Source organism: Manacus candei, unplaced genomic scaffold (assembly GCF_025592945.1).
Source record: "Manacus candei isolate 608988 ecotype Guabito, Panama unplaced genomic scaffold, ASM2559294v1 h1tg000071l, whole genome shotgun sequence".
In the NCBI taxonomy this organism is placed as follows: domain Eukaryota; kingdom Metazoa; phylum Chordata; class Aves; order Passeriformes; family Pipridae; genus Manacus; species Manacus candei.
Window position 1 is genome coordinate 5,780,323 of NW_026138119.1, and position 22,771 is coordinate 5,803,093.

At 52.0% G+C, this 22,771-nt stretch overlaps 3 protein-coding genes and 1 long non-coding RNA gene across 11 annotated transcripts in view; 2 read left to right on the forward strand and 2 right to left on the reverse strand.

Moving 5' to 3' along the window:
• Nucleotides 1–4,400, reverse strand: part of LRRC8A (leucine rich repeat containing 8 VRAC subunit A) — a 19,433-nt gene extending 15,033 nt beyond the window's left edge. Inside the window, exons 1-2 of one of the 5 annotated variants that reach the window (XR_007907803.1) lie at nucleotides 4,309–4,328; nucleotides 2,837–2,959 (exon numbers count right to left, since the gene is read on the reverse strand). The gene's annotated coding sequence lies outside the window, so the exon portion shown is untranslated. Of the gene's footprint in view, nucleotides 1–2,836; nucleotides 2,960–3,706; nucleotides 3,729–4,308 lie in introns of those variants that run through there. The other 4 variants (XM_051808198.1, XM_051808197.1, XM_051808200.1 and 1 more) reach the window with 4 other exon arrangements.
• Nucleotides 3,873–16,514, forward strand: KYAT1 (kynurenine aminotransferase 1). Of its 4 annotated transcripts, XR_007907804.1 has the most exons (16): nucleotides 3,882–3,971; nucleotides 6,501–6,637; nucleotides 8,008–8,129; nucleotides 10,321–10,379; nucleotides 11,283–11,433; nucleotides 11,725–11,874; nucleotides 12,250–12,336; nucleotides 12,444–12,572; nucleotides 12,894–13,014; nucleotides 13,603–13,679; nucleotides 13,915–14,004; nucleotides 14,299–14,485; nucleotides 14,667–14,743; nucleotides 14,951–15,037; nucleotides 15,459–15,662; nucleotides 15,773–16,514. XR_007907804.1 is itself a non-coding variant. In XM_051808202.1 (15 exons), exons 3-15 carry the CDS (start codon nucleotides 8,046–8,048, stop codon nucleotides 15,525–15,527), a joined length of 1,368 nt encoding a protein of 455 aa, XP_051664162.1. In that variant the 5' UTR covers nucleotides 3,882–3,971; nucleotides 6,501–6,637; nucleotides 8,008–8,045; the 3' UTR covers nucleotides 15,528–16,514. The 4 variants fall into 4 exon arrangements, 3 of the variants coding, with proteins under 3 accessions (XP_051664163.1, XP_051664162.1, XP_051664165.1); XM_051808202.1 differs by having other exon boundaries at nucleotides 15,459–16,514; XM_051808203.1 differs by lacking the exon at nucleotides 6,501–6,637 and having other exon boundaries at nucleotides 3,873–3,971; nucleotides 15,459–16,514.
• Nucleotides 16,515–17,492: 978 nt separating this feature from the next.
• SPOUT1 (SPOUT domain containing methyltransferase 1) lies at nucleotides 17,493–22,724 on the forward strand. The gene is made up of 12 exons (XM_051808208.1): nucleotides 17,493–17,569; nucleotides 17,646–17,688; nucleotides 17,768–17,899; nucleotides 18,246–18,405; nucleotides 19,250–19,339; nucleotides 19,677–19,726; nucleotides 19,907–20,037; nucleotides 20,441–20,513; nucleotides 20,843–20,941; nucleotides 21,522–21,624; nucleotides 22,074–22,221; nucleotides 22,375–22,724. The coding sequence occupies exons 1-12, from the start codon at nucleotides 17,522–17,524 to the stop codon at nucleotides 22,465–22,467; spliced, it is 1,170 nt and encodes a 389-aa protein (XP_051664168.1). The 5' UTR covers nucleotides 17,493–17,521; the 3' UTR covers nucleotides 22,468–22,724.
• LOC127480256 (uncharacterized) lies at nucleotides 18,330–21,276 on the reverse strand. Its single transcript, XR_007907805.1, has 4 exons — nucleotides 21,152–21,276; nucleotides 19,862–20,728; nucleotides 19,211–19,402; nucleotides 18,330–18,417 (listed from the first exon to the last, which is right to left on the reverse strand). It is a non-coding gene; the product is annotated as an uncharacterized LOC127480256 (long non-coding RNA).
• Nucleotides 22,725–22,771: the final 47 nt, after the last annotated feature.

Genomic DNA, 22,771 nt, shown 5'->3' on the forward strand with positions numbered 1-22,771 from the left:
ATCCACCTACAATATGGATGGCACTTCATCTTTACAGCTACCCATTAGCTGACTCTTCCTGTCAGATGCAAGACTGACATTCTTCAGTCTAGTGCAGCAGCTCCTGTTTACCACCACACAAGCGTGTCCTGACAAGTGCAGGGAAGAACACCTGAACCACCAGAACAATCCATGCTGGAGACCTGGCTTGGCCTGCTACATTTTGTGCTTTCTGACAGCATTTTTGCCCCAGCTCACAGAACTGAGCACAGTCTGCAGTTACCAACATCACTGACACTCGGGGCAGGGACTGTGTGCCAGTGTTGTAAATTTAAGTGCCATCAGATGACTTGCAACACTGATGTAAACCAGAGAAAAAAGGCTGTGTCAGCTTATAAATTATGAATGCACATGGCCACAGGCTTCCTATCCAAAATTAATTTTCTTTGCCATAACAAAGATGTTTCAAGGACAGGGCATTGGAGCTGTCTTGGAAAAGTACAACTGGCTTCTTCCAACAGGACACAATGAAACACTCCCCTGTGCTGCTTAATGCAGGTGATTGAATTAATTCTGTTGGTAACTCCTTAAGAAACCAGACAGCCCCAGCACTAACATGTAACAGCCAGAGCAGCTTCAAGCACCTCAGCAGCTGCAGGAAGGGGCTCTTTAGCACTTAAATTCAGCACTGGGAGCCACATAAGAGGAGGAACCAGCTGTTGACATATCCAAAAACAGATTAAGAAATCAAGACACTAGATTCAACGTGAGTAAAATCTTTTAAGCAAGGATAATACAATGCATTGTTGACAGACTGTCACAACATGCACAAATCCATGAGTGTTGCCACAGCTGTTTTCAAGCTCAAAGAGATGAGCCAGTCAGGATGAAAGAAGGCACAGAAAAGAGCAAAGCAAGATAATTAAGACATCAACCATCAGCACGTTAATATTTCAGCTTAGTCTGAGCAAGGAGGAGCAAGTACCTATTCACATATTCCCCACACCCTCTAAGCCCTGCCCTCAGGACCACAAGCTCCAAAACTGTGACTGACTTCCAGCTCAGAACATTTGCTGACTGCATCAGTCAACTAAAAAAGCACAAGACCACCCCACCTTTCATCTCCAAGACCTGATAAAACCACGACTCTGAAGGAGGACCTGATAACTAGCCCAGTTTACACCTCTGCTGTGCACAAAAGCAGGCTGGAGCTCCAGAAGCAGCTTGAAAATCTGTCACAAGAGGAGCTTTGTGAATTGCCAAGGCAATTTTACAGCAGATGTTAACAATGCTTAGTACACGAGGTGAAGGCAGCACTGTTATATCAGCAGGGAGGTCAGGACTGAATAGCTTTTATTTTCAAAAGCTGTTTGACAGCAGCAGGAGGGGCAGACATAACCCAGCTACATGAACTGGATTTCCAGTTGCAATACAAGACACATAGAGCACATCAACAGTTTAAGGAAAAAGCTGTTTGGAAGCACTCAAGAGATGCCTAGAGCATGTGGATTGCTGAATGCCTGTTCAGTATTAGTGTGCATATGTCAAACTGAGGCTGCTTTTAAAAACACTTCAAAAAATGCCCAAAGGAGACTCACCACACTGCAGCTGAATACTTTAAATTTTAACCATTACCAAAACAATGTGCCTCACACAAAAATCCTAAAAAACCCTTCTCCTCTGTGCTCCACCACCGCTCACCTGACATTGCACCTCTACTTTGCCAGATACCAGTTAAGCTCCATTTAACACCAGAAATGAGTCTCACTTCCCTTTTAAGTACTCTGCTGAACAAAATCCTTCTTTAGAATGTGGGAGAATTACATGAAGGCTCCTAATAAGCCTGCTCTAGTCACACAGCAATAACTTGATACATGTGACCTCCATTGGTTATTTAAAACAAAAAAAAAATAGCACAAGGGACCCCCAAACCACAGATCACCTGACTGCCTGCAGCAGTTACTAGAATGTAACCACCTTCAGCAAGTCATGGCTGGAAGGATTCAGGCACTCCTATTTCAAACATGGCAACATCAGCTTTTAACACATGGCTTCTGGCATGCTTTAAGGAAATATTTATGCACGTTGTCTTTGACCTACATGAATTAAAAGGGTTTCCAAATGCCATGAGAGGATCAGTACAAAAATACCCCAACAAAATCAGTGAATTGCCAGAACATCAGACAAGCCTTAGGGGTACTTCTATTCTGGAATCAACTCACTGCACATCCCTGCTCAGAACACTGGACACAATTTCCCATCTTGAAGAGAAGCACAGAATTCTGCAATCCCTTTCTTCACTGTCCTAGTGCAGAACCAAGGAGGGAAGGAGTTTCTTGCAACTAGTTTCTGTCATTGCTCAATTGACACCCACACAAGTGCCGAGAGTTCACTGGAAAAAGCTGCCTGGAGATGCCTATCCAACAGGACAAATCACCCCACAGGAAATAGAAGGGCACCCACCAAACCAAACAGTTCTTCCTATTTCTCAGCCGCATTCCTTTTGGGCAGCAGTCACCAAAATATTTCCTGGAGAGCCTTTGAGTATTTACTGGTAAGTGCAGTGAGAAGTCAGGGTTTACGTGGCCATGAGTTAGTTTTATGAGTGACTGTAAAACAGTTATATTATTTGGACAACACTCGGTTCCTTTTTCATCTTCAAGCTAAGGGCTCACAAAATTTAATTAGCATCACCACAATTAAATACCACCACTCTCCCCATATCACCCTCTGATCAACCACCTTTCCTTCTTGCTCTGTTTCTCTCATCTGCGCCCTGTGCTTTGCATCTGTGTTTAAGTAGGATCCTGGTCATTTTTGGGGGTTTCACCCCTCAGAGCTGGCCCAGAGCCCTCACCTTGCTGGGTTCTGCTATCTGCACGTCAGTTCTCTGTGCTGGAAGGGGATGATGTTCCTGTGTGCTGGATCCTGAGCGAGTGCTGAAGCGCTGCACTCCCCACAAGCCATGGGAACAGCTTCCCTGGAATGAAAGAGAGATCATCAGCAAAGAGGAGGGAATGGAGTTCACAGAGGGACCCCATCATGTAAAAGCTTGGTAAAGGACATCTAATTGGTAAAGGATATCTAAGAAGCAATGAACAACTCAGAGGGTCACTGGGAACCAGAAAGAGACACACTGATACCAAGAAAGATGGTAAGAACACAAGGAGCCAATCTCCAGCATGTTATTCCAACAGAAATTACCAAAGCAGGTGTTGCAGACCCAGCCAAAGGAGATGCTAAATATTAATATCATAACTAAGCCTAAACAGGTAGAGACAGACCAACCTCCTGGAAGAACAAATTATTTTCAAATGGGAAAAAGGAGGACTTTACTCCTATTTTCTAGTAAAAAAGCCTGACATATTTTAAATGTTACCATCACAAGCATCTGAAACTCTAGATCACTTTCCTGACTGCTCCAGATTCAAGCAACTGTCCCCTTCCCTCTCAACATATATCTACCAACATGTATCCTTCTGAAGTGGAAGCAGTTTAGCACCATCAACAAAAATTAAAACAGCCTTTTTTTTCCCCTTGCTTCCTGCATGTCAGCAGAGGGCATGGGAAAACAGGGAAGGGAGCAGATCCTTGGAGGGATCTCTCAAGCATCCATCCTCCCAGCCATGCAGGAGAGGACTGCAGAGCATCCGAGAGCATTTTGTCAACAACAGGGAGAAACGAAAAAGAGGAGACATCACTAGAAGGAAATCCAAAAAAAACATACTGGTGAGGATCCTCCTGATCGCAAAGTTGCCATTGGGTCTGACAGATTTTGAAGCAACACCTCAGAAATCAAAGCTATTCCGTTTTGCCCGCCCCACGATGCCGCAAAGGCAGAGCTGGGAGGACTCTCTGACCTTCTCCCCCTCTCCGGCAACGGGCACAAGCCCCAGCCCGGCACCAGCCCCGCCACACCACCCCGGCTCTCCGGACGCAGAAAAAACACCTCTGGGAGATATAAATAAACCCCAACGCGCTTCCGTCCGCAGGTAACAAACAGCGGGTAAAAAACAGGACTCCCCCCCTTGCCGGGGATCGGGGAGACCCCCCGCATCCCGCGGCTCTGCCTCGGCCCTCAGGCGGGGCGGGGACCCCCCTGTCCCCGCCGGTGCGGGGCAGGGACGGCGGGACCCGGGGGAAGCGAATCGCCACCGAATTACTCAGCAAATCCTCCCCGCCCGGCCCCACCTGGCGCTGCTGCCGCCGCCCCCGAGCCCCTTCAGCCGCCCCCCGACACGCGGTCCCACCTCTCCCCTCACGGCCGCCCCACGGCGGGGACACATCCCCACAGCCCACCTGCACTGTGGGGAAACCCGCCGCACCCACCTGCCCACACCCGGCTGTGAGGGACTGGCACCGCACCCACCTGCCCACAGCCCCCACCTTCCCTTACGCCGCTCCGGCGCCTTTTGTCCGCCCTGCCCGCAGCGGCCCCGCCCCGGATCTGACCTCACCCTCCCCCCCGCACGGCCGCCATCGCCCCGTCCCGCCGCCACACAGGGCGAGGGGGGCGCCGCCATCTTGGGGGCGGGCACGACGACACGGGCGGGCGCCATCTTTGTGCAGGGCGCGCTCCATAGCGGCGGGTGGGCGGGGGTGAAGGCGCCGGCGCCATCTTGGTGCAGGGCAGCGCGCAAAATGGCGGCTCTTAAAGGGGCAGCCCCCGCACCAGGGGAGCGCCTTCACCTGCTCTCAATTTTTTTAGTGCCTGAAAAAAAGTGATTCACTGGCGGTTGTTTTTATTCGCCTGACTCAATGGAGGACACGGGGCGCATAATTTCTTTTTGAACTCATAAAGGACGGTTCAAAGACACTCATTGTGATTTCATTAGTGTACAAGCAGAAGTTCTGAGGGGTTAAGTGCAGCCAATTTTGACTCGTATACACCAGTGATCACAGTAAAATTTACACCAGTAAAATAAGTATATATTATTTTTATAATTAGTATGTCTGTGGCTTTCTAAGAATATTACAGGTATCGGCAACCTCCTGTAGCCACAGGCACAGGAGCTGTACCAGAGGAGCTGTGATCTCACCTGCCGGGGCCCAGGGCAATAACTAACTTTAAAAAAAAACCAAAACAACAATAATTAAAAAGAATTGTTCAAGTCTAGATGCACTTGTTAAATTAAAATGACCTGAAGAGGGTCCTAATTTTCCTTGAGTCTTACAGTACAATCTATAGGGTCAGATGTGTCCTTTACATTGCTGACCTTGTGCTCATTAGCAAGTAATTTCTGCTGAATTTCAAGAAGAAATTAAGGTGAAGTTACATGATAATGTTGAACCAATATAAAGGCCAAATTCTGCCAGAGAAGGGCCTCATGCTCCTGTCCATCCCTTCTTCCCACTCTGGTCCTTGCCCACATTTCTGTTTCCTTGCAGCACCTTTCAGCATCACTCCCACCCTCCCTGAGCCAGCTCAACTCACAGACCTGACAGAAAACTGGCCACTTTTCAGCCAAGTTGGCTTTTTACTAATTTATCTAATCAAACAAGCTCAGCTCAGGGGCAAACAACAACCAGGGAAGGTACAAGTCTGGTGGAGAAGGGGGCAAAGAAAGCACAGGAAAAAAAAAGCCACTGAGCTACTGGGTGGCTCAGGATGTGCCCTGTACACTCTTACAGAACCAAACACCAGTTTTCCTTCCATCTGTTTGTTTCGGTGTTTAACAGAAGTTTAGAAAACAAAGAGTTTGCATTTGCTTGCACAGACATTCCCTCCTGCTTAGTCACCTCAGGGGTGCCTCAGATGTCAGGTCGGGGTTGGCAACCTTTGGCACAGCGGATGTAGCTGCTTCCTTTCCCTGTGGCTCACTTTTTCCTACTGTGAAAGGGAGACAGAAATTACTCACCCAGGAGAATTACACTTCCTGATTCATCGGTGCAGGTAAAACCTTGTCACACAAGAAGGAAGCTAAGAGAGGACAATTTGCTCTCTACACCCCAGTGCAGCAACTGTCACCTCTCAAATACCGATGGAGAGTTCAGCTCCTGCATCCCTGGACTGGAATCCCCCTCTGAGGCTGCTATCCCTGCCCATCCACAGCCCAGGGGTCGGGTGATGCTGCAGGATCTGCTTTAGGTTGTACCGTGACAGTAGGTCATTATTCTCTGATGAACTTTACACTTATGCCTTCACTTTCTCTGTCTGTGATCCACCCCCTTCTCTAATAAGTCTGTAGGATGAAATTTTTGAGAGGGTCTGAATGACTGGCTTAAAAATTCATTTTTCAACATGGCTAAAAACTTCACTCAAAGGGAAATTCCCTGCCATTGCCATGCTGAAGTAATTACTGCCATACCACAAAAATTATCCCATATAGTTATACCGGCGTGAGCTTCCACCTGAACAATACACCGCGATATTTTTCCAGGCAGCCAAAATCCTCTGGCAGCGCTGGCCCTGAGCCTCCAAAAGCCCTCTCCCCCTTCCCCCCGGTGACCTGAAGAGCCCTCCTTTTCCCCGGTACGCTTCTCCCCATCAGTGTTGTAGCTCGACTCCTGCCTTCCTGCAGCCTCTGCGACTCCTCCCAGGAAGTCCCGGGAGCAGATGAAGCATTTCGAGGAGAGGGAGAGAGCAGCATGTGTGCCAGGGCAGCCTGGGCGGTTGGGACAGGCTTTCCCAGCGTAAACCAGCGCAGCCCAGCTTGATGTAAGTTGGTTTTGCCCCCATTGTCCCTCTGGCAGCTGCTTTGTCCCTCCGTGTTTGCCCTTGCTGGCGCTGCTGCTGCGCTTGCCGTGGTCCTGCACCCCACGTTCAGGGGGATCCTTTATCCCCAAAGCGTCCTGGGTGCACCCCAGGGCAGCCACGGAGTGTTTAGGGAGCACTGGGATGGAGGAGACGGCGGGTGTCCGTGGGCTGGAGGGCAGGAGGTGCTGAGTGACCAGTCCCTGAGGTGACCTTTCAGTTGTCACCTCCAAAATCCTCGCCGTGTGCTGTCCTGACCCTGGTACTGCCTCCAGCCCTGTGCCAGAGCCTTGTGCCCGGCTCTCCCACCAGCTCCATAGTTTTCTGCAATCTGTTAAAAGCCTGTTTTTTTACTGCCCCACTTTCATTTTGTCACCTCTTTACAGGACTCATTGGCTTTGCACCCCAAAGCAGTGTCCACCCACATCTCCTGTCTCCAGTGTGCAGCTGTGCCTGGCACAGGGACGAGGGGGAGATTTCACAGTCCTGACCAATATGATGCTCTGGCTCTCCATTTTTCCATAAATTGTGTTGTTTTTTCCCACCTGGCAGAGAGATGTCAAACCCCACTGGTGTCTGCTGGTGGCTGCTTTGCACTTTTCATAGAAATAACACAAAAGGCAGACAGTAGGGACTCACATCCTGCATGTGAGGATGGAAAGTGCACCTAGGAGTACTGAGAACTTATCTGTGGGCTGGCCAGCTTCAAACCTGTTTTAATTAATTTTTTGGCAGTTGGGTAAATTAATCCATGGCTCATTAAAATAAAGGTGCATGCATCCTCCAGACTCGCTGCTTTTATCTCAAGTACCTAAATAAACTTGAGATGGGTTTGTATGGAGCAGGTTTGCCCAGCCCCAAGAGGCAGGCAGGGTGTCCAAACAGCCCTGCCAAGGCACAGCCCCACTGATGAGGAAGGTGGAGGTGCTGTAGGGAAGAAAGGGCAGAGGCAAGAGGTAGCTGAGATAAATGAAACCACAAGGGAAGCTAACATTGAATACCAAATTCCCAGAGGATGCCCTCTCAGTGATGTCCATACCACTCCCCTCAGTGCAGAGGAAAGTGAGGGAAGCCTGAACTGGGAGACAGAGGGGGCAGAAGTCATGGTTGCCCTTGTGATCCTGATATTGTGTGTCATGGGCACAAAGTACAGCCCCAGCACTGTTTGACATTGCGGTGACAACACACAAGGCACCTCGTTTTGCCTTTTCCTTTCTGTGGCAGAACAACCACAGTTTTGGGTCTGGACCTGCCTCATCCCCAGGCACACAGAGTGTTTGCTCAGCTGTGGAGTGATTGTCTCACCCCTCTCCTTTGTGTCTGGGGAATTGCAGGTCCGTGCCTGCAGGAGGGGGACAGCGGGAGCCGTGGCATGCTCAGGAGAGCAGGATCGTCTCTGCGTCACTTCTTGCTGGAGAGGAAGAGCAGTGCTGGATATAGCTCGTGCTCCAGAGAGGTATGGAATGCCCAGTGGGTTGTCCCTGGCTGGCAGCCTGGTCCTGGCTCAGGCTACAGTGGTGCAGAGTCCAGGGGAGTTCACTGTCCAGCAGTTCACCTTGGCAGTGAGAGCGGAGAAGGCACGTCAGGAAAAGCCCTGCTGGTGCAATCTCTGTACCTGCTTATTTCCAGGGAGCCTGTTTAAAGGTAACATCTCATAAGCAAGAGCATGTCCTTCACACAGGAGAAAGCTCATTCTTTGTGGGGCTGCCTTGTCTGATGGTCTCTACTAAAGCCTCTTGGGTGGCAAAGTACTTGGGAAACACCAGCATCCCGTTTGGAGATCCCAACATGCAGAGCAAGGAAGTCACATGTGGCAGGGAATCAGTGGTGGAAGGTTGTGGATGCCAAGTCTTCTGCACGTCCACTCAGCTCTCCTGTGTGGCTGCCAGGCAAAATGCACCTAGAGAAACACATCATTCAATCTGGGGAGCAGAACAGGCTGAAACAGATTTGGGGGCTGTGAGGCCCCAAGCCTGTGTTGTTCTCCGGCCTGAAGGAAAACCACCTGAAAGGGTTGGAGCAGGCAAGGCCTTACCTCAGAACTGGGAATTTCAAGGTTTGCTGATCTGTTAAATTCTCTGACCCGTGACCTGCAGCAGCCACCCTCAAGAGATCAGCGCTGGAGCTGCTAATATTTCACCTCCAGCTACCTTTTACTTCCCAAGCCACAAATCCTTCTACTCTTACCCAAATCAGCTCAGGCACAAGGTCTTGTGACCATAACAGCCATGAGCTTGTGCAGAAAAGGCAAAGCTGGGGCTGGGGCAGAGGAGAGAAGCTGCCTTAAACCCAGCGACTTCTGCTCACCCTTGGCTGCCTGCCTGGCACCATGGTGAGCAGAGTCCACCTGGTGCCCTCTGAAACACAGGGTTCCTCAGCAGGGCATTTGCAAAGATCCCCAGTGAGGCCTGAACCTGCATAAAAATTTAAGGACCTCAGCACAAAATATCCTTGGGGCACTTCCCAAATTCTGATGCAGCCCTGTGGGAACAGCGGAGGGGAGCAGGTAAGTGGGGAGTTCCTGCTGCAGCTGAGCCTGGGGAGGGGGCTGACCTGGTATACCCCCCACCATCCTGACAGGGCAGAGAGCACAGACCCCCTCACATCCCAGCTCTGTATCCCAGCTGCTTTCACACGCCCTCCTTGTCCTGGTTCAAATATATTTTACTTGCTGTGGTGACAACAGTTTTCTTGGCTCGTTGCTTCAGGGCTGCCCTCCTTGTGCCCCCAGCTCTTCTTGATGTGTTGAGCATCATTTATTCCCAGTTTCCAGTCCCTTCCCTGTCTGGGTACCTTTTCCCTGCACCACTGAGTTACAAAATTCTGCCTCTGCTGCTTTTCATCATCCTCGTGATAAATTCCCCATCAAGTCCGTCTGACTTCTCCCACTGTGCTTATCCAACTGGAAGGAAGATTTTGCACTCAGTGCTTCCTACTGTCTTTCTTCCCACTCCCCTGAGCCACAATGTACACAGAAATTGCACACCAGTCAGGCACACAGGACCTCGGGGTCTCTGTACATCAGACTGACCTGTGTGCTGTGCTCTCTCTTGCCTGTACTCAGTTGCTGCCTGATTTTGAACCTTAAATACAAATCCCAGCATATTTTCTAGGATCTAGAGCAAGTCCCTTCACTGAACACTTCAACTGGACAAAGGAGTAACTACTTCTGCTACTTTATAGAACAAGGTGGAATAAAAAAATTTGTAATTCTAAGAAAAGGGGGTATTTTGTGGCTTGTGGAGAGTAAGAAGATCCCTCCACTGAAAGATAGGAGAGGTTATGGAAGGCAAAACCTCAGATCTGGGGTCCTTGGCCTGGCTGTTACAGCTTGGCTGAGCTCATTTGACCCCATGATTTATCCCAACTGATAATGAGGTTTAAGGCTGTGCCAGCTCCCCAGTGAGTGTACAAACACTTCTTTTGTTCACCTCTTTTCCCAGTGCTTGTTGAAACTTGTAAATGAAAACAGAAACCAGTGCAACAGCATTACTGCTCTACAGTCAGTCAGCAACAGCCCGTGAAGGAATAACTAAGGGACACACCTTCTGTTGGGAAAAACATACCTGGGAAGCCACAGCCCCTTTTTGCCTGGACCCATTGGTAAGTGAAAGCTTCAAACTCACTTTCTCTCTCTTCCTTTGCAGGCAAAAATGTCAAGGCCAGTTCAAGCTCGGAGGTTGGAGGGAATAGATAAGAATATCTGGTGAGTTAAGAGAATATCCGGTTTACCCTGGTGGTAGATGTGGTTTTAGACACCCTAAAAGCAGATAGAAACCTCGGCAGCCACACAGCACAGAGCAGCAGCCTCCCCTGACTGCTTTACATACGTTCAGGAAGCACATCGGGGTGAGTTTGTCCCAGAAGACTTTACCCTGGCTCAGCTGTGTACCTGCTGCTCTCACTTTGTGCTGTGTCAGGTGTTTTGCACCATCCTGAGGGCAGAAAGGCCGGAGCATCACCCTCCCTCTGACCCATCCACTCAAATGATCCCAGCAGCACCCAAACCTGAGCCAAGCTGCAGCACGCTGGCTGTAGCCTGGCATCTGCTTCAAGCCCACCCTGGGGCACTGCAAGCAGAGAGGCAGGTGAAGGGCTGCTGCAGAGGCCATTCCAGCCATTCCCAGCCCGCCAGGCACAGCGTGGCACTGGGAAAGCTCGAGGAAGAGATTGAAACAACCTACAGACTGCTGATGAGCTGGCTCTTGTTTGGGACAAGCAGCAAGTTCAGCCTGCCTTGCCCTCTGCAGAGGCCTTCACAGTGTATGGTTGCTAAATTTTGCAGGGCTGGTATGAGCTTGGAAACCTCTGAGTCCTGTCCTGAATGTGTCTGAGTGGCTTTGGCCATGACCACACACCAGACAGCACAGGAGCTGTTTCCTGGGAGAATAAATTAAAGCCACCCCCCAATGCCATAGTGCCTCATCCTTGGTTTAATTGCAACAGGTCTGAAATGACCTGTGCTCGGTCCTGCCCCCCTGTGACCAGTGGGATGGCTTTGCAGGAGGGACACCAACCCCGTTCCCTTCCAGAGGGATGCTGAAAGCAGAGCCGGTGCCAGCGTGCTGCTCAGACCCTCTGTAAGTGCTTTTCTCTCTGTTCTCTCCAGGGTGGAGTTTGTGAAACTGGCTGCTACCTATTCCAAGGTGAACCTGGGCCAGGGCTTCCCTGACTTCCCTGCTCCGGACTTTCTGCAGGAGGCACTGAAGCGAGCCCTCAGCGAGGGGAGCCACATGCTGCACCAGTACACCCGGGCCTTTGTGCGTGCACAGCCCCCCTCCTCAGCAGCACCCCTCCCTGCCCCTCAGCCCTGGCTGCTTCAGGCCTCCTCAGGCAGCAATAAACAGGGCAAAACATGGGGCAAAACACATATCCAGCCTTGACCCAAGCCCCCTGCTTGGGGGGTAACTCCCTGCTTTACCACAGGGTTTGAAGCAGCCGGGCTGGGAGATGCCTCACAGGGTGCTTGGCTGCCCAGGCCCTTTCCAAGGGTTCATCCTTGTTTTAGGAGGTTTCTGCAACCTAATTCCCACCCTCCTCTCACCCCACAGGGACACCCACCTCTGGTGAAGGTCCTAGCCCAGATTTTTGAGAAGCTGCTTGGACGAGAGCTGGACCCTATGACCAATGTGATGGTGACTGTGGGGGCATACCAGGCCCTTTTCTGCTGCTTCCAGGCTTTTGTGGATGAAGGTGATGAGGTAACCCAAGATTTGGGCTTGTTGCACCGGCAGCTTTCCCCCAGGAGAGCCCTTCCTGGCTGTGGGTCTGCCATGAGTTACAGGCTAGTTTTCATTGTCCTTTTCCAAAGCAGAGACAGTTTTAGCTCCATTCTCCAGTTTCTGAACTTCCAAAGGAAAAAATTATCTGTTGCAGGGCACAGTCTCATTTCTGCCAAAGGCAAAATAACCCTTCTTGCCCTGAGTGGTGGTTTTCTTCCCAGACACTGCCCAGAGGCACTGCAGATTCTCCATTACAGTAATTCAGGGATTAAAATATCCCTTCCATTTCTCTCTGCATACATCAGGGAAGGTCTGAGCAGGGCCAGGAGGGTGCTGACATGTCCTTTCTTCCAGGTGGTAGTCATTGAACCCTTCTTTGACTGCTATGAGTCAATGGTGAAAATGGCTGGTGGGACATCCGTGTTTGTCCCGCTGAGACCGGTGAGTGGGTGAAGGGGAAGAGTCACAGCAAAGTAAGCGAGGAGGAGAGTGGGAAGCAAAGTGCACAGATAGCAAAGCAAACCAAGATTCCCCTCTGTTCTCTCTAGAAAGCTCCAGAAGATGGAAAATTGATGTCTAGTGCAGACTGGCAGCTGGACCCAGCTGAACTGGCTTCTAAATTCAGTGAAAGGACAAAAGCCATCGTCCTGAACTCACCCAATAACCCTCTGGGCAAGGTAACTCCTCTAGCCATGCTGTGAGTGGCCCTGGGAGCTGCTGGGGTGCTGCAGCCACATTTGCAGTGCAGCAGTGACTCAACCTTCCTTGCACACAAGGAAAATGGGTTTTCTGAAGGCACCACATGCTGTGCTCACTCTTCTGGTGTTTTTAAGCCTTGTCTTTGGTGCCAGCAGTGGCTTTGCCCTGCTAGACCTGCCAGCTCCTGCCTCCCTGACCTGGGAGATGGTGCTGTCAGGGTGCACAGCCTTCATGGACAGGCAGGGACAGGCTTGGAAATGCCCCTGCTGCATCCCTGCCCCATTCCCTTCCTGCTGCAGGTGTTCAGCCGTGGGGAGCTGGAGCTCATTGCAGAGCTGTGTGTGAAGCACAACGTCCTGTGCATCAGCGACGAGGTGTACGAGTGGCTGGTCTACGACGGGAAGGAGCACATCCGGATCGGTGTGGAGACGGCCTGGCTGGGCCTGGGGGCCTCCCCAGGGGAGGCTGTGGTGATATCACTGGGGTCCCCTGGAGATCCCACTGTGCCTTGCATGCACAGCTGTACTAGGCACAAATCCTTTTGCTGCACTCCAATCTCAGCCTCCAACCCAGGTCTTATAGAGGAGCCCTGACTTCAGAGCCAGTCAGAGGGGAGATGCAGAGCAAAGAGCCCTTTGGCTCCAGTGAAACTGAGGGTTTTTTCCCATGCTTTGTAAAGCCACAGTTTTCTGAGTGTCTCTAGTTTCGGGAAATCCATTTCAACACGATTTCAGAAGCCTGTTCTTCCAGTTGCAGTAACATGCAATCACCCTGTTGCAGAGTGATGGTGCTTGGCATCTCCAGGAGCCCCTGGGGCTGGGTACATGAGCATGAAGATATTTAATTTAAAAGAGATGCTCTTGAGAAACCTGGCTGCCTCGAGGCTCATCCAGGTGAAAGATGTGCTGTGAACACACAAAAGATCACGATGGGTTATGGTGGGCAGAGAGCTCCCAGAAATGAGCACACTGAGCTCTGCCACTGGGGTTTCTCTCCTTTCATTGCCAGCCAGCTTGCCAGGGATGTGGGATCGCACGGTGACCATCGGGAGCGCTGGGAAGACCTTCAGTGCCACTGGATGGAAGGTGAATGCCCCACGTGGCACCCCATTGTGTCCCCATCCCTATCCCTTTGCCACGGCACGGCGCTGGGGATGCTGTGGCCACGCGCTCAGCTTTGAGCCTCGGGGTCTGGAAGCACCAAAGCTGCTTTAGGAAAGCTCTGTCTGGAAAATACAATGAAACCAGCCCAGGCAAATAAAGGGGAGCCTGAGCAGGTTTCCAGAGACTTCCCACCTTCCTCCTCCTCTCCTGGCTGCAGGTGGGATGGACTGTGGGACCCGACAGGCTGCTGCAGCACGTCCGCACCGTGCACCAAAACTCCGTGTACCACTGTGCCACCATTGCCCAGGTAAGGCAGCTCCCTGCAACTGGCCCTGACATTCCTGAAGCAGGGGAAAGAGGTGTTCTTTTGCCCATGGCTGACCTGAAAGGCACAGACAAGTTATTTATGGTGCCCTGGAGGGGAGAGTCCAGCCTGCCCTGGGGTACATTCCTACCTTGCATTGACAAATCTAAGGGGCCATTTGGAAGGGCTGGAGGCAGAGTTCCTTAATCACTTGTGAAATGCATCAGAGCAAAGAGTTTAGTTCCTGAACAAGCCTTGGCCATCTTCCCACTGGGCACTGGTCATCTCTCCTTGCAGGAGGCCGTGGCTCAGGGTTTCCAGAGGGAGCTCACACTCTATGGCAAACCAGAGAGCTACTTTGTCCAACTGCCCAGGACACTACAGCAGAAGAGAGACTTGCTGATCCAGAGCCTGGTTGCTGTGGGGATCAAACCCATCGTCCCCGAGGGCACCTATTTCCTGGTGGCTGACATCTCCGAGTTCAGTGAGTCAGCTGCAGCTCTGCCCAGGGGGGCTGAGTGTGGGGGGCAGCTCAAGGCAGGAACCTGCCTAAAGCACCACCAAAGCAGGGATGGACAGTGCATTCCCCATCCAAGCTCCAAGGATGTGGGTTTGGGGCACCTGGCAGCTGCCCCAGCCCCTGTCCTGCTTTGCTTCTCCTGCAGAATCTGATGTCCCCGAGGTCCCCAACTCAGATGAGCCCTATGACTGCAGATTTACAAAGTGGATGATGAAGAACAAGGTAACTGTGAATGGCCCTTCCTGCTGCACTTGCCCCGGGTGGGTTTGTGCCCTCCCCACTGGCTGCACCTTTGGGAGCCAGAGCACGACACCACTGCCCATCTGGCAGCTCCTGGCAGGGGGGATCTGGAGGAGAGGGCTTCACCCACGCTGGGGCAGGGCAGCCCCAGAGCAGGAAACTCAGCTCCAGGTGCTTCCTTCTTCCCAGGGCCTTGCTGCCATCCCGCTCTCCACTTTCTACAGCGAGGCCCACAAGAACAACTACCCCAATTTCATCCGGTTCTGCTTCGCAAAGGTGAGACGTGACAGCACTGAGGAAGGTGAGGTTGGGAGTAACAACCAGGGCTGGTTTAATGAGATAAATGCCAAGAAGAAATGCAGAGTGGGCACAGGACCCTGAGCATGGCATTCCAATTGGAACAATCCCTCCTCCAGACATGTGAGCTGAGCCAGGGGCAGCAGGTGTGCAGGGCCATCCTAAGCTTGGCCCCATCAGCATCCTACAGTTCTTGGTCAAGGCAGGGAGTCTCTGGGTGTGTGTTTAGCTGCCCAGTGGCCATGCCTGTCCCAGAGGTGCCTGTGCCTGTCTCACACTGAACACACAGCATTTACCACGTTCAGGAACGAGAACAGGATTTTTGTATGAATGGTGACTGCAGTGAGGGAAAATGGGATTTGGTTGGAAGCCACTGACCAAATCTGTGGTATTTGTTTAGGAGGATGCTACACTGAAGGCAGCAAATGACATATTGCAAAAATGGAAAAAGGAGAAAACCAGTTCCTGAGTGCACTGGAGGGAGAACCAGGCTCTCCTTGGTCCTCACCTGCCCTGACTACTCTTCTTCCTCTTCTTTACTTGTCTACAAACTTTGATACCTTCTTACTTCTGTGCTTTCAACCATTTTCTGTCAGACAAATGGGTAAGAGGTTTGCCAGACCCGGAATCTGCGAACACTTGAAGTCGCTGTGAAATGGGCGCAGTAACTTGGTGTGCACTGACAGTATTTGACGTTTCTCTTTACTTTTAAAGACTTTGCTAATCAGTTCTGGGATGTATCCAACAAGACACAAGGTAAGGAGGGCTCCAGGAGTGTTTTCCATCACCAAATTCTGGAAAGGTGCTTCAGGACCTACCTTTAAGGCCATGGTGAGGAGTTAGTCTGGCTCGTCTTGCTCCACATCCCTCCTCATGTAATCCAAAGTGCAGGACAGCATTTCCACCAGCACTCATGTTCCCACAGGACTGTACAGTATCACCAGCCATCAGGAGGGTGACTCCATGATCCTGAAGATTATAAATCCAGTGAGATGTTTTTTTCCATAACTAACAGTTTTCCCATTACTTTTTCCTGTTACTCCCTGGGGAAGGTGACCACAGAATCTGTAACCGGTTTCCCCCAGAAAACAGCTTTTATCAGTATCCTGGCTATTGCCAAACCTTCCCTGTGCACCCCCAAACTACTCTGGGCTTGGCAGAATTGTCCGGGGTGCAGAACAAAACCTTTAGGCCTTTGATCAGAGCACATGGTGCCTGGGGAGGACAGGCACTGTGGCCTCAGGCTGCTCCTGCTGCTGGTGCCCCCCCCAGCCTCCCACCCACTGGGCTGGTGGGGTGACATGAGCAGCATCTGAGAGAGAATTCTTGCATCAGTCTTGATTTCAGCCTGGATAAGAATGTAAAACATCATCATCAACCACGCAGGACTTATGTGCACCAGACTGTGCCACGAGTGTTTGTAGCACTTAAATTATTAAAGTGGAACTACTGCAATTATGGAAGAGTCAATGTCTCTGTACTGACTAGGGCTGACACAGCTCTCCTGGAGAGCTGCTGTCACCTGTGCAACACCTGTGCTGGGTCCTCTGGTGGTGGCTGCTCATCCCACCCAGGCTGGCAGGGAGCTCCACAGGTTTTCCATACTGGGCTGCAGCTGATGGGACTGATCCCCCTGGATCCAGAGCTGCATGGACCAGGGGGAAGGAGGCAAACAAACCTGCTCTCACTGGTGGCACATGCCAGGCTCACCTGCTTGCACAGCCTGAGTGGGTGCTGCTGAAAGCCCTTTAGCACCCATTTACCTACCAAACATGGGGAGAGCTGCAACTGCTGAAACAGAGAAAGAACCGTGAGATTAGATTATTAACATGAAGATTAATTGCAACACCCCCAACACGTGGGAGCTCTTGCTCTAGGCCATGGCACAACCTGCAAGGGGCAGGATGCGTTTCCACATTGTCCAACACACAAGCAGTGCTTGTGCAGAGATACAGATGTGGCTGCCTAAATTTTACATACACATCCTTAGACCCTGCTAATGGCTATAGCCAGCATTTAATCTTTATTATTGTTTTGGGGATGAAGCACAACTCTCAAGAAAATCACATCTCAAGAGATCCACAGATGACATGCATTCAAAAAGAAAAAAATGAGAAGAAACCTCAAGGAACAGCTGCAATCCCAAGGAACATTTGCTCCCAACCACTCAGAACGTTTCTATTCGTGAACTAGACTTCCTCAGATGTAAAACGTCACTCACACCATTGAACAAGCACGAAGCTAAAAATCTGACCAACCACAGAATTACAGGAGTTCCCAAATTCCCGCGTCGCCCTCAGGTCACCCATCCGCCCGCAGAACGCGGCGGTCCCGGCTTAGCTTCGCACCCGCGCCGGGCGCTTAAGCACGGCCCACGTGACACTGGGGCTCCGCCCCCATGGGAGGTGCCAGGGGCGTCCGACCAATCACAGCACGGGGGGCGTGACCGGGAGCGCGGGAAAGATGGCGGACACCGAGGGGAGCGTGGGGAAGCGGCCCCGGGGAGCGCAGGTGGGGCAGGGGAGCCCCGGGGATGGGGGGGACCCTGGGGATGGCTCTGAGGGGTAACGCGCTCCGTTCCCCGCAGGTCGAGGACAGGAAGGTGGACTGGCGGCGCTGGAAGGAGGAGAGTAAGGAAGGCCGGGCACACGTGGGGGCTGCGGGAGGGTGAAACCGGTGTTTAATGCCAGGCGCCGTTCCCCGCCCCAGGGAAAGCGGAGAAGAAGAAATGGAAGGAGATGAAGCTGCTGAAGAAGCTGGAGAAACAGCGGGTGCGGGAGCTGGCAGAACAGGAGGCCAAAAAGAAGGAGGAGCAGAAGGAGGAGCAGAAGGGAGACAGAGGTGATGCTGCTGCGACCCGGTGTGGAGACGTGGGTGGAAAAAGCTGAGAGAATTGGGCTCTTAAAAGCCAGTCAGTGTTACAGATTGATAGAGAGGGTGACACTTCATGGGTCCAGTATGGATCAGTCCACATGCCCAAACAGGCACGAACAGCGAGCACTGCATGAGAGACCATTCTTAAGAGAAAATCTGGGATTAAATATAAGAAACAGAGGGCATTTTTCCCCCACCGCGGCTGCAGCTGGAGCAGTAACTGTGATGCAGTACATCAGCTGTCAGGCCGTGGCTCTCTCGTGGCTCTGCTCCCCCAGCCGTGGTTCTCTCTCACGGCTCTCTCTGTCCCCAGGCCGTCACCACACGCTGAGCGTGGCCCTGCCGGGCTCCATCCTGAACAACGCGCAGTCGCTGGAGCTCCGCACGTACCTGGCGGGACAGATCGGCCGGGCCTGCGCCATCTTCTGCGTGGACGAGATCGTGGTGTTTGATGAGCAGGGAGAGGATGTGAAGTAAGGGGGAGACTGAAAGAGAGCACGTTTAGATGAGATTTTAGGGAGACATTCTTCCCTGTGAGGGTGGGGAGGCCCTGGCACAGGTTGCCCAGAGAAGCTGTGGCTGCCCCATCCCTGGAAGTGTCCAAGGCCAGGTTGGATGGGGCTTGGAGCAACCTGGGCTAGTGGAAGGTGTCCCTGCCTGTGGCAGGGGGTGGAAAAAGATGAACTTTGAGGTCCCTTCCAACCCAAACCATTCTGAGATTCTATGAAGGAGGAACCATCCTGTTCTGCACAAAGTGTTTCCTCTCAGTTTTCAGTTCCTTCAGTCTTTTATTAAGCTGAGGCCAGGAAGGAACTGTGTGTACCTCATGCAAGTGTTTGGACCTCCCTCAAATGTCAGGATTACAGGGACCCCTCTACCACTGGGAAAAGATTTTGACTGAACAGCCCTGGCAACCAGGATTGTTTTATCCCAGCACAGGGATGACAAACCAGCAGGAGGTCAAGTTCTCCTGTAGTCTTAAACCTTGCTGTGAGGGACAGGACATGCCTATATCTCTTCAGAAGAATAATTTCTGCCCTTCAGCTTTTCACTTGGACCTGCCCTTGTGCTAACTGGTCAAGCCCTGCAATTCTGAGCATCGAGCTCAGTGGCATCCAAGTGCCAGGTTGTGTCAACACACAAAGATCAAAAAAACAAAACTGAAAAAGATACCTGGCTTATGGAGAGAGTTCCAAAGATGAACAGGGTGGAGAGAAGAGGTGTGCTGCTATTTTCAGATTAAGAAGCAAAGCTTGGTCTTCCGGAGACCTGACCAACCTCAGACTGAGTCCTCAAGCTGCTTTCTTTTTCTTTCAGGAGCGTGGAGGGGGACTTCAAAGGAATTGGGAGGAAAGGCAACGCTTGTGTGCAGCTGGCTCGGGTCCTGCAGTACTTGGAGTGCCCTCAGTAAGTCCACCATGGTCAGACTGTGCATGAGATCCAACTGCCCTGGGTACCTCACACCAGAGGCTGTGAGAGCAGGAGGCAAATTCTGTTTGTATCACATCATTATGCAGGAACACAGAATCTGATCGTTTCACTTGTCTGGTTCAGGAGTTTAACTGACAGAGGAGCAGTGAATGCAGGATACAACCTGCACAATACTTTAGAGGTAGATCAGGGATTTGAAGAAGCTAAGCCTACTTTTCTCTGTACTCAGCACCTTTGACTCGGGACAGGGTTGGAATTGAGGCTTGGATTCCATAAAAACAACTTTTCACATTTCAGCCTTCTCTGGTAACAGGTACTTGAGGAAAACCTTTTTTCCAAAACACGAGGATCTGCAGTTTGCAGGTAATGATCCAGCTGTCTCTGTCCCTCCTGAGCTCATTTTGTGTGGGACACACAGATCACAGTAACTGTTCCCACTTCACCGAGCCAGTGAGGGGCTCTGGGACACTGGGAGGGAGGAGGCAGGAGGGCACTTACACTGTCCTCCTCTCAGCAACTCTTCCCTTTGTGCTGCTGTTCCAGGGCTCCTCAATCCCCTGGACAGCCCCCACCACATGCGGGTGGATGAGGACTCGGAATACCGGGAGGGCGTCGTGCTGGACCGGCCATCGAAGCCAGGCAAAGGTTCTTTTGTTAACTGTGGGATGAGGAAGGTATGTCTGTTACCCACAGATCCCCAAAACAATCCCCTTGGTCTCTCTGGCAGATCTGAAGCAGGCAGGGTGGGTACTGCTGGGTTTCTGAAGGCCACAGCGGGCTGGCAGGGGGTTTAAGGCTGTTGCTGTCTTGTCCCTTCTGGCTCTCCAGTGTTTGTGGCTTCCCAAGCCCCTGGAAGGCCCTGCTTATTCCAGCACATTGTTGCTTCACTGCTGCAGCTGAACCTTTGAGCAGCAAAATAAGTCTCAGAGTGATGCCCAAGGCCCTGAGCCACATGCAGAGCTCCTCATTCCAGCTCCAGGCTGGAACAGACCTCCACTTCCTGAGAGGGTTCCCTTCCTTCCCCACCTTCCCCAGTACTTCCAGAATACCTGCCAATGATGGTGACTGTCACTGCAGGAGGTGCAGATAGACAAGCAGCTGAACCCTGGTCTGAGAGTCACCGTGCGCCTGGAGGAGCCCCAGAATCCAGGTAATCCATGGCTCCAGTAGCACCTGTGAACTGCAGACCTGCAGGAGCTGGTCCTTCCATAGCACAGGTTTGAAGGTATCCAACGTTTCTACACCTTCCCTTCACACACAGTTTAGTAACACCCTTACCTTGCCTCTTTGACCAACAGTGAACACCCCAAACACACCTGCACGCTTTCCAGAACTCGCAGAATTCTCAGAATCCCTTTTCACATTCTGGAAAAAGGGAGGGTTGTGTTGTACACCAACTCAGTGCCCCACCCCAGGAGAAATCGCTGGTCAAATCTCACCAGATTGCAGGGGTTGATCATCTCCTTGCTTCCCTTCCAGAAGCCAAAGTGCACAAAGGCACCGTGGTGTCCTCGCACCACCCCCGGACGGTCTCGGGCTTGTACTGGGGGTACAGTGTCCGCCTTGCCTCCTGCCTCAGTGAGTATTGGCAGGGATTCCCTGCTCTCTGTCAGGGCTCTGCCTGAGCTTGCCCACCAATTTCAGGCCTACTGGCTAAACATATTAATATCTCTTCCACAGAAATCTCTCTTGTCTTAAAGGCAGCTTACACATGCAGTTAGCAGCCATCTGGCAGCCAAATTTAGGGGCCAGTCACCCACCAGAACTCTGCCCTGTATCTCCACTCACCATTGCTCCAAATGGCTGCACAGCAGCAGGAGATGAGTTTCCATGATAACGACATCCCACTCATTCCCACCAGAACCAGCAGTGACATTTGAGCTCAAGAGCCCTGAAAAATCCTCTTCCTGAGTTCTGGTTGACTGGACCTCTTAGGAAAATTATTAGTCAAGGAATGGTTCCTAGCACCAATGTTATGAGCTTTGATGAGAAGGTGCTGCTGTTGAGAAAGGTGTGGGAGGTTCCTAGAGCAAGGGAATTATGTGGGAAAGAGGAATCATTCTTCTGTCTCCTGATGCACCAGTGGCACGAGTTCACCTTGTCCAGAAGGCACATGGGCGAGGGCAGTGCAGCAATAACCCCAGACTGTGCTTCCCAGGTGCTGTCTTTTCCGAGTGCCCGTTCAAGGAAGGCTACGATCTCTCCATTGGGACCTCAGAGCGGGGCAGCCCCGTGGACCAGGTCACTCTCCCCTCCTTCAGGTTTGTGTCCCACCTGCTTGGCCCCTCTGAGAGCCCCCAGCGAGGCTGGTGCAGGCAGCAGAGCTGCACTGCAGCCTTGGTGTCCTCCCAGGCTGGAATGCTCCTAGATCCAAGTGCAAGACTTACCCACAGGCTCCCTCCAGTGCTCTGCTGCTCCCTTTTACACCAAGGCACATCTGTCTGCGTCCCAGAAGCTGGGGAAGTACCCCAGGTCAAGGCAAATTCCTTTCCTGTTTCTCTGGAGTTGGTAGCAGGGACTGTCACATTGGCCAAGTGCTGCAGGGCTTTTGGTGGGGAGGCAGCTGCACTGGGCACCATCAGCAAGGGACACAGCTCCCTGCTTCAGCAGCACACAGGAGCTTGAAAGCAGACCCAAACACATGAATAAAAGAAAGGAGCCTGCTTCTCTCAGATTCTGCCCTCTCACCCTGTCCCTGTGCTCTTCCCAGGCATGCCCTTGTTGTGTTTGGAGGCTTGGAAGGCTTGGAAGCCGGGGTTGATGTGGATCCAAACCTGGAGGTCACCGACCCAAGCACACTCTTTGACTTCTACCTGAACACCTGCCCCGGCCAGGGCAGCAGGACCATCCGCACAGAGGTGGGGGGCTGACGGTGCAGGGTGTGCCCAGGGCAGGGCTGGGTTTCTGCCTGTGGCACTGACACGTGGCCCACGTGTGGCTCCCAGTGACCCTTGGGGAGCAGCTGCTTTGCCTGGTGCTCTCAGAGCAGCTCTGACTCCGTTCTGTTCCAGGAAGCGCTGTTGATCTCCCTGTCTGCACTCAGACCCCACATCCAAGAGGCTGTGAAGACACCAGGGACAGCTGAAGGGAAGGGAAACCACTGACCTTGGCAGGCACTGAGGACTCAGGGAGGCGGCTCTTCAAACAAGGGGTGCTGGGCAAGTCACTCCGAGAGCCTGGCAGGGCCAAGGCACAGCGTGACCAAAGCTGGCAGCGCTGCCCAGCCAAGAATTCAGCTGCTGCTGGGAGCAAGTCTGTGCCCTCCTGCCTGCATGGCCCAGCAGCTGGGACGAGCCTGGCAGCAGGCTGGGGCTCAGCAATTCCGACATCTGGGGTGGGAATAAACCAGTATAGAACCTCAGCTGCCTCGAATCCAGGTGTGACTTCATGTAGAGGATGGGCACTCTC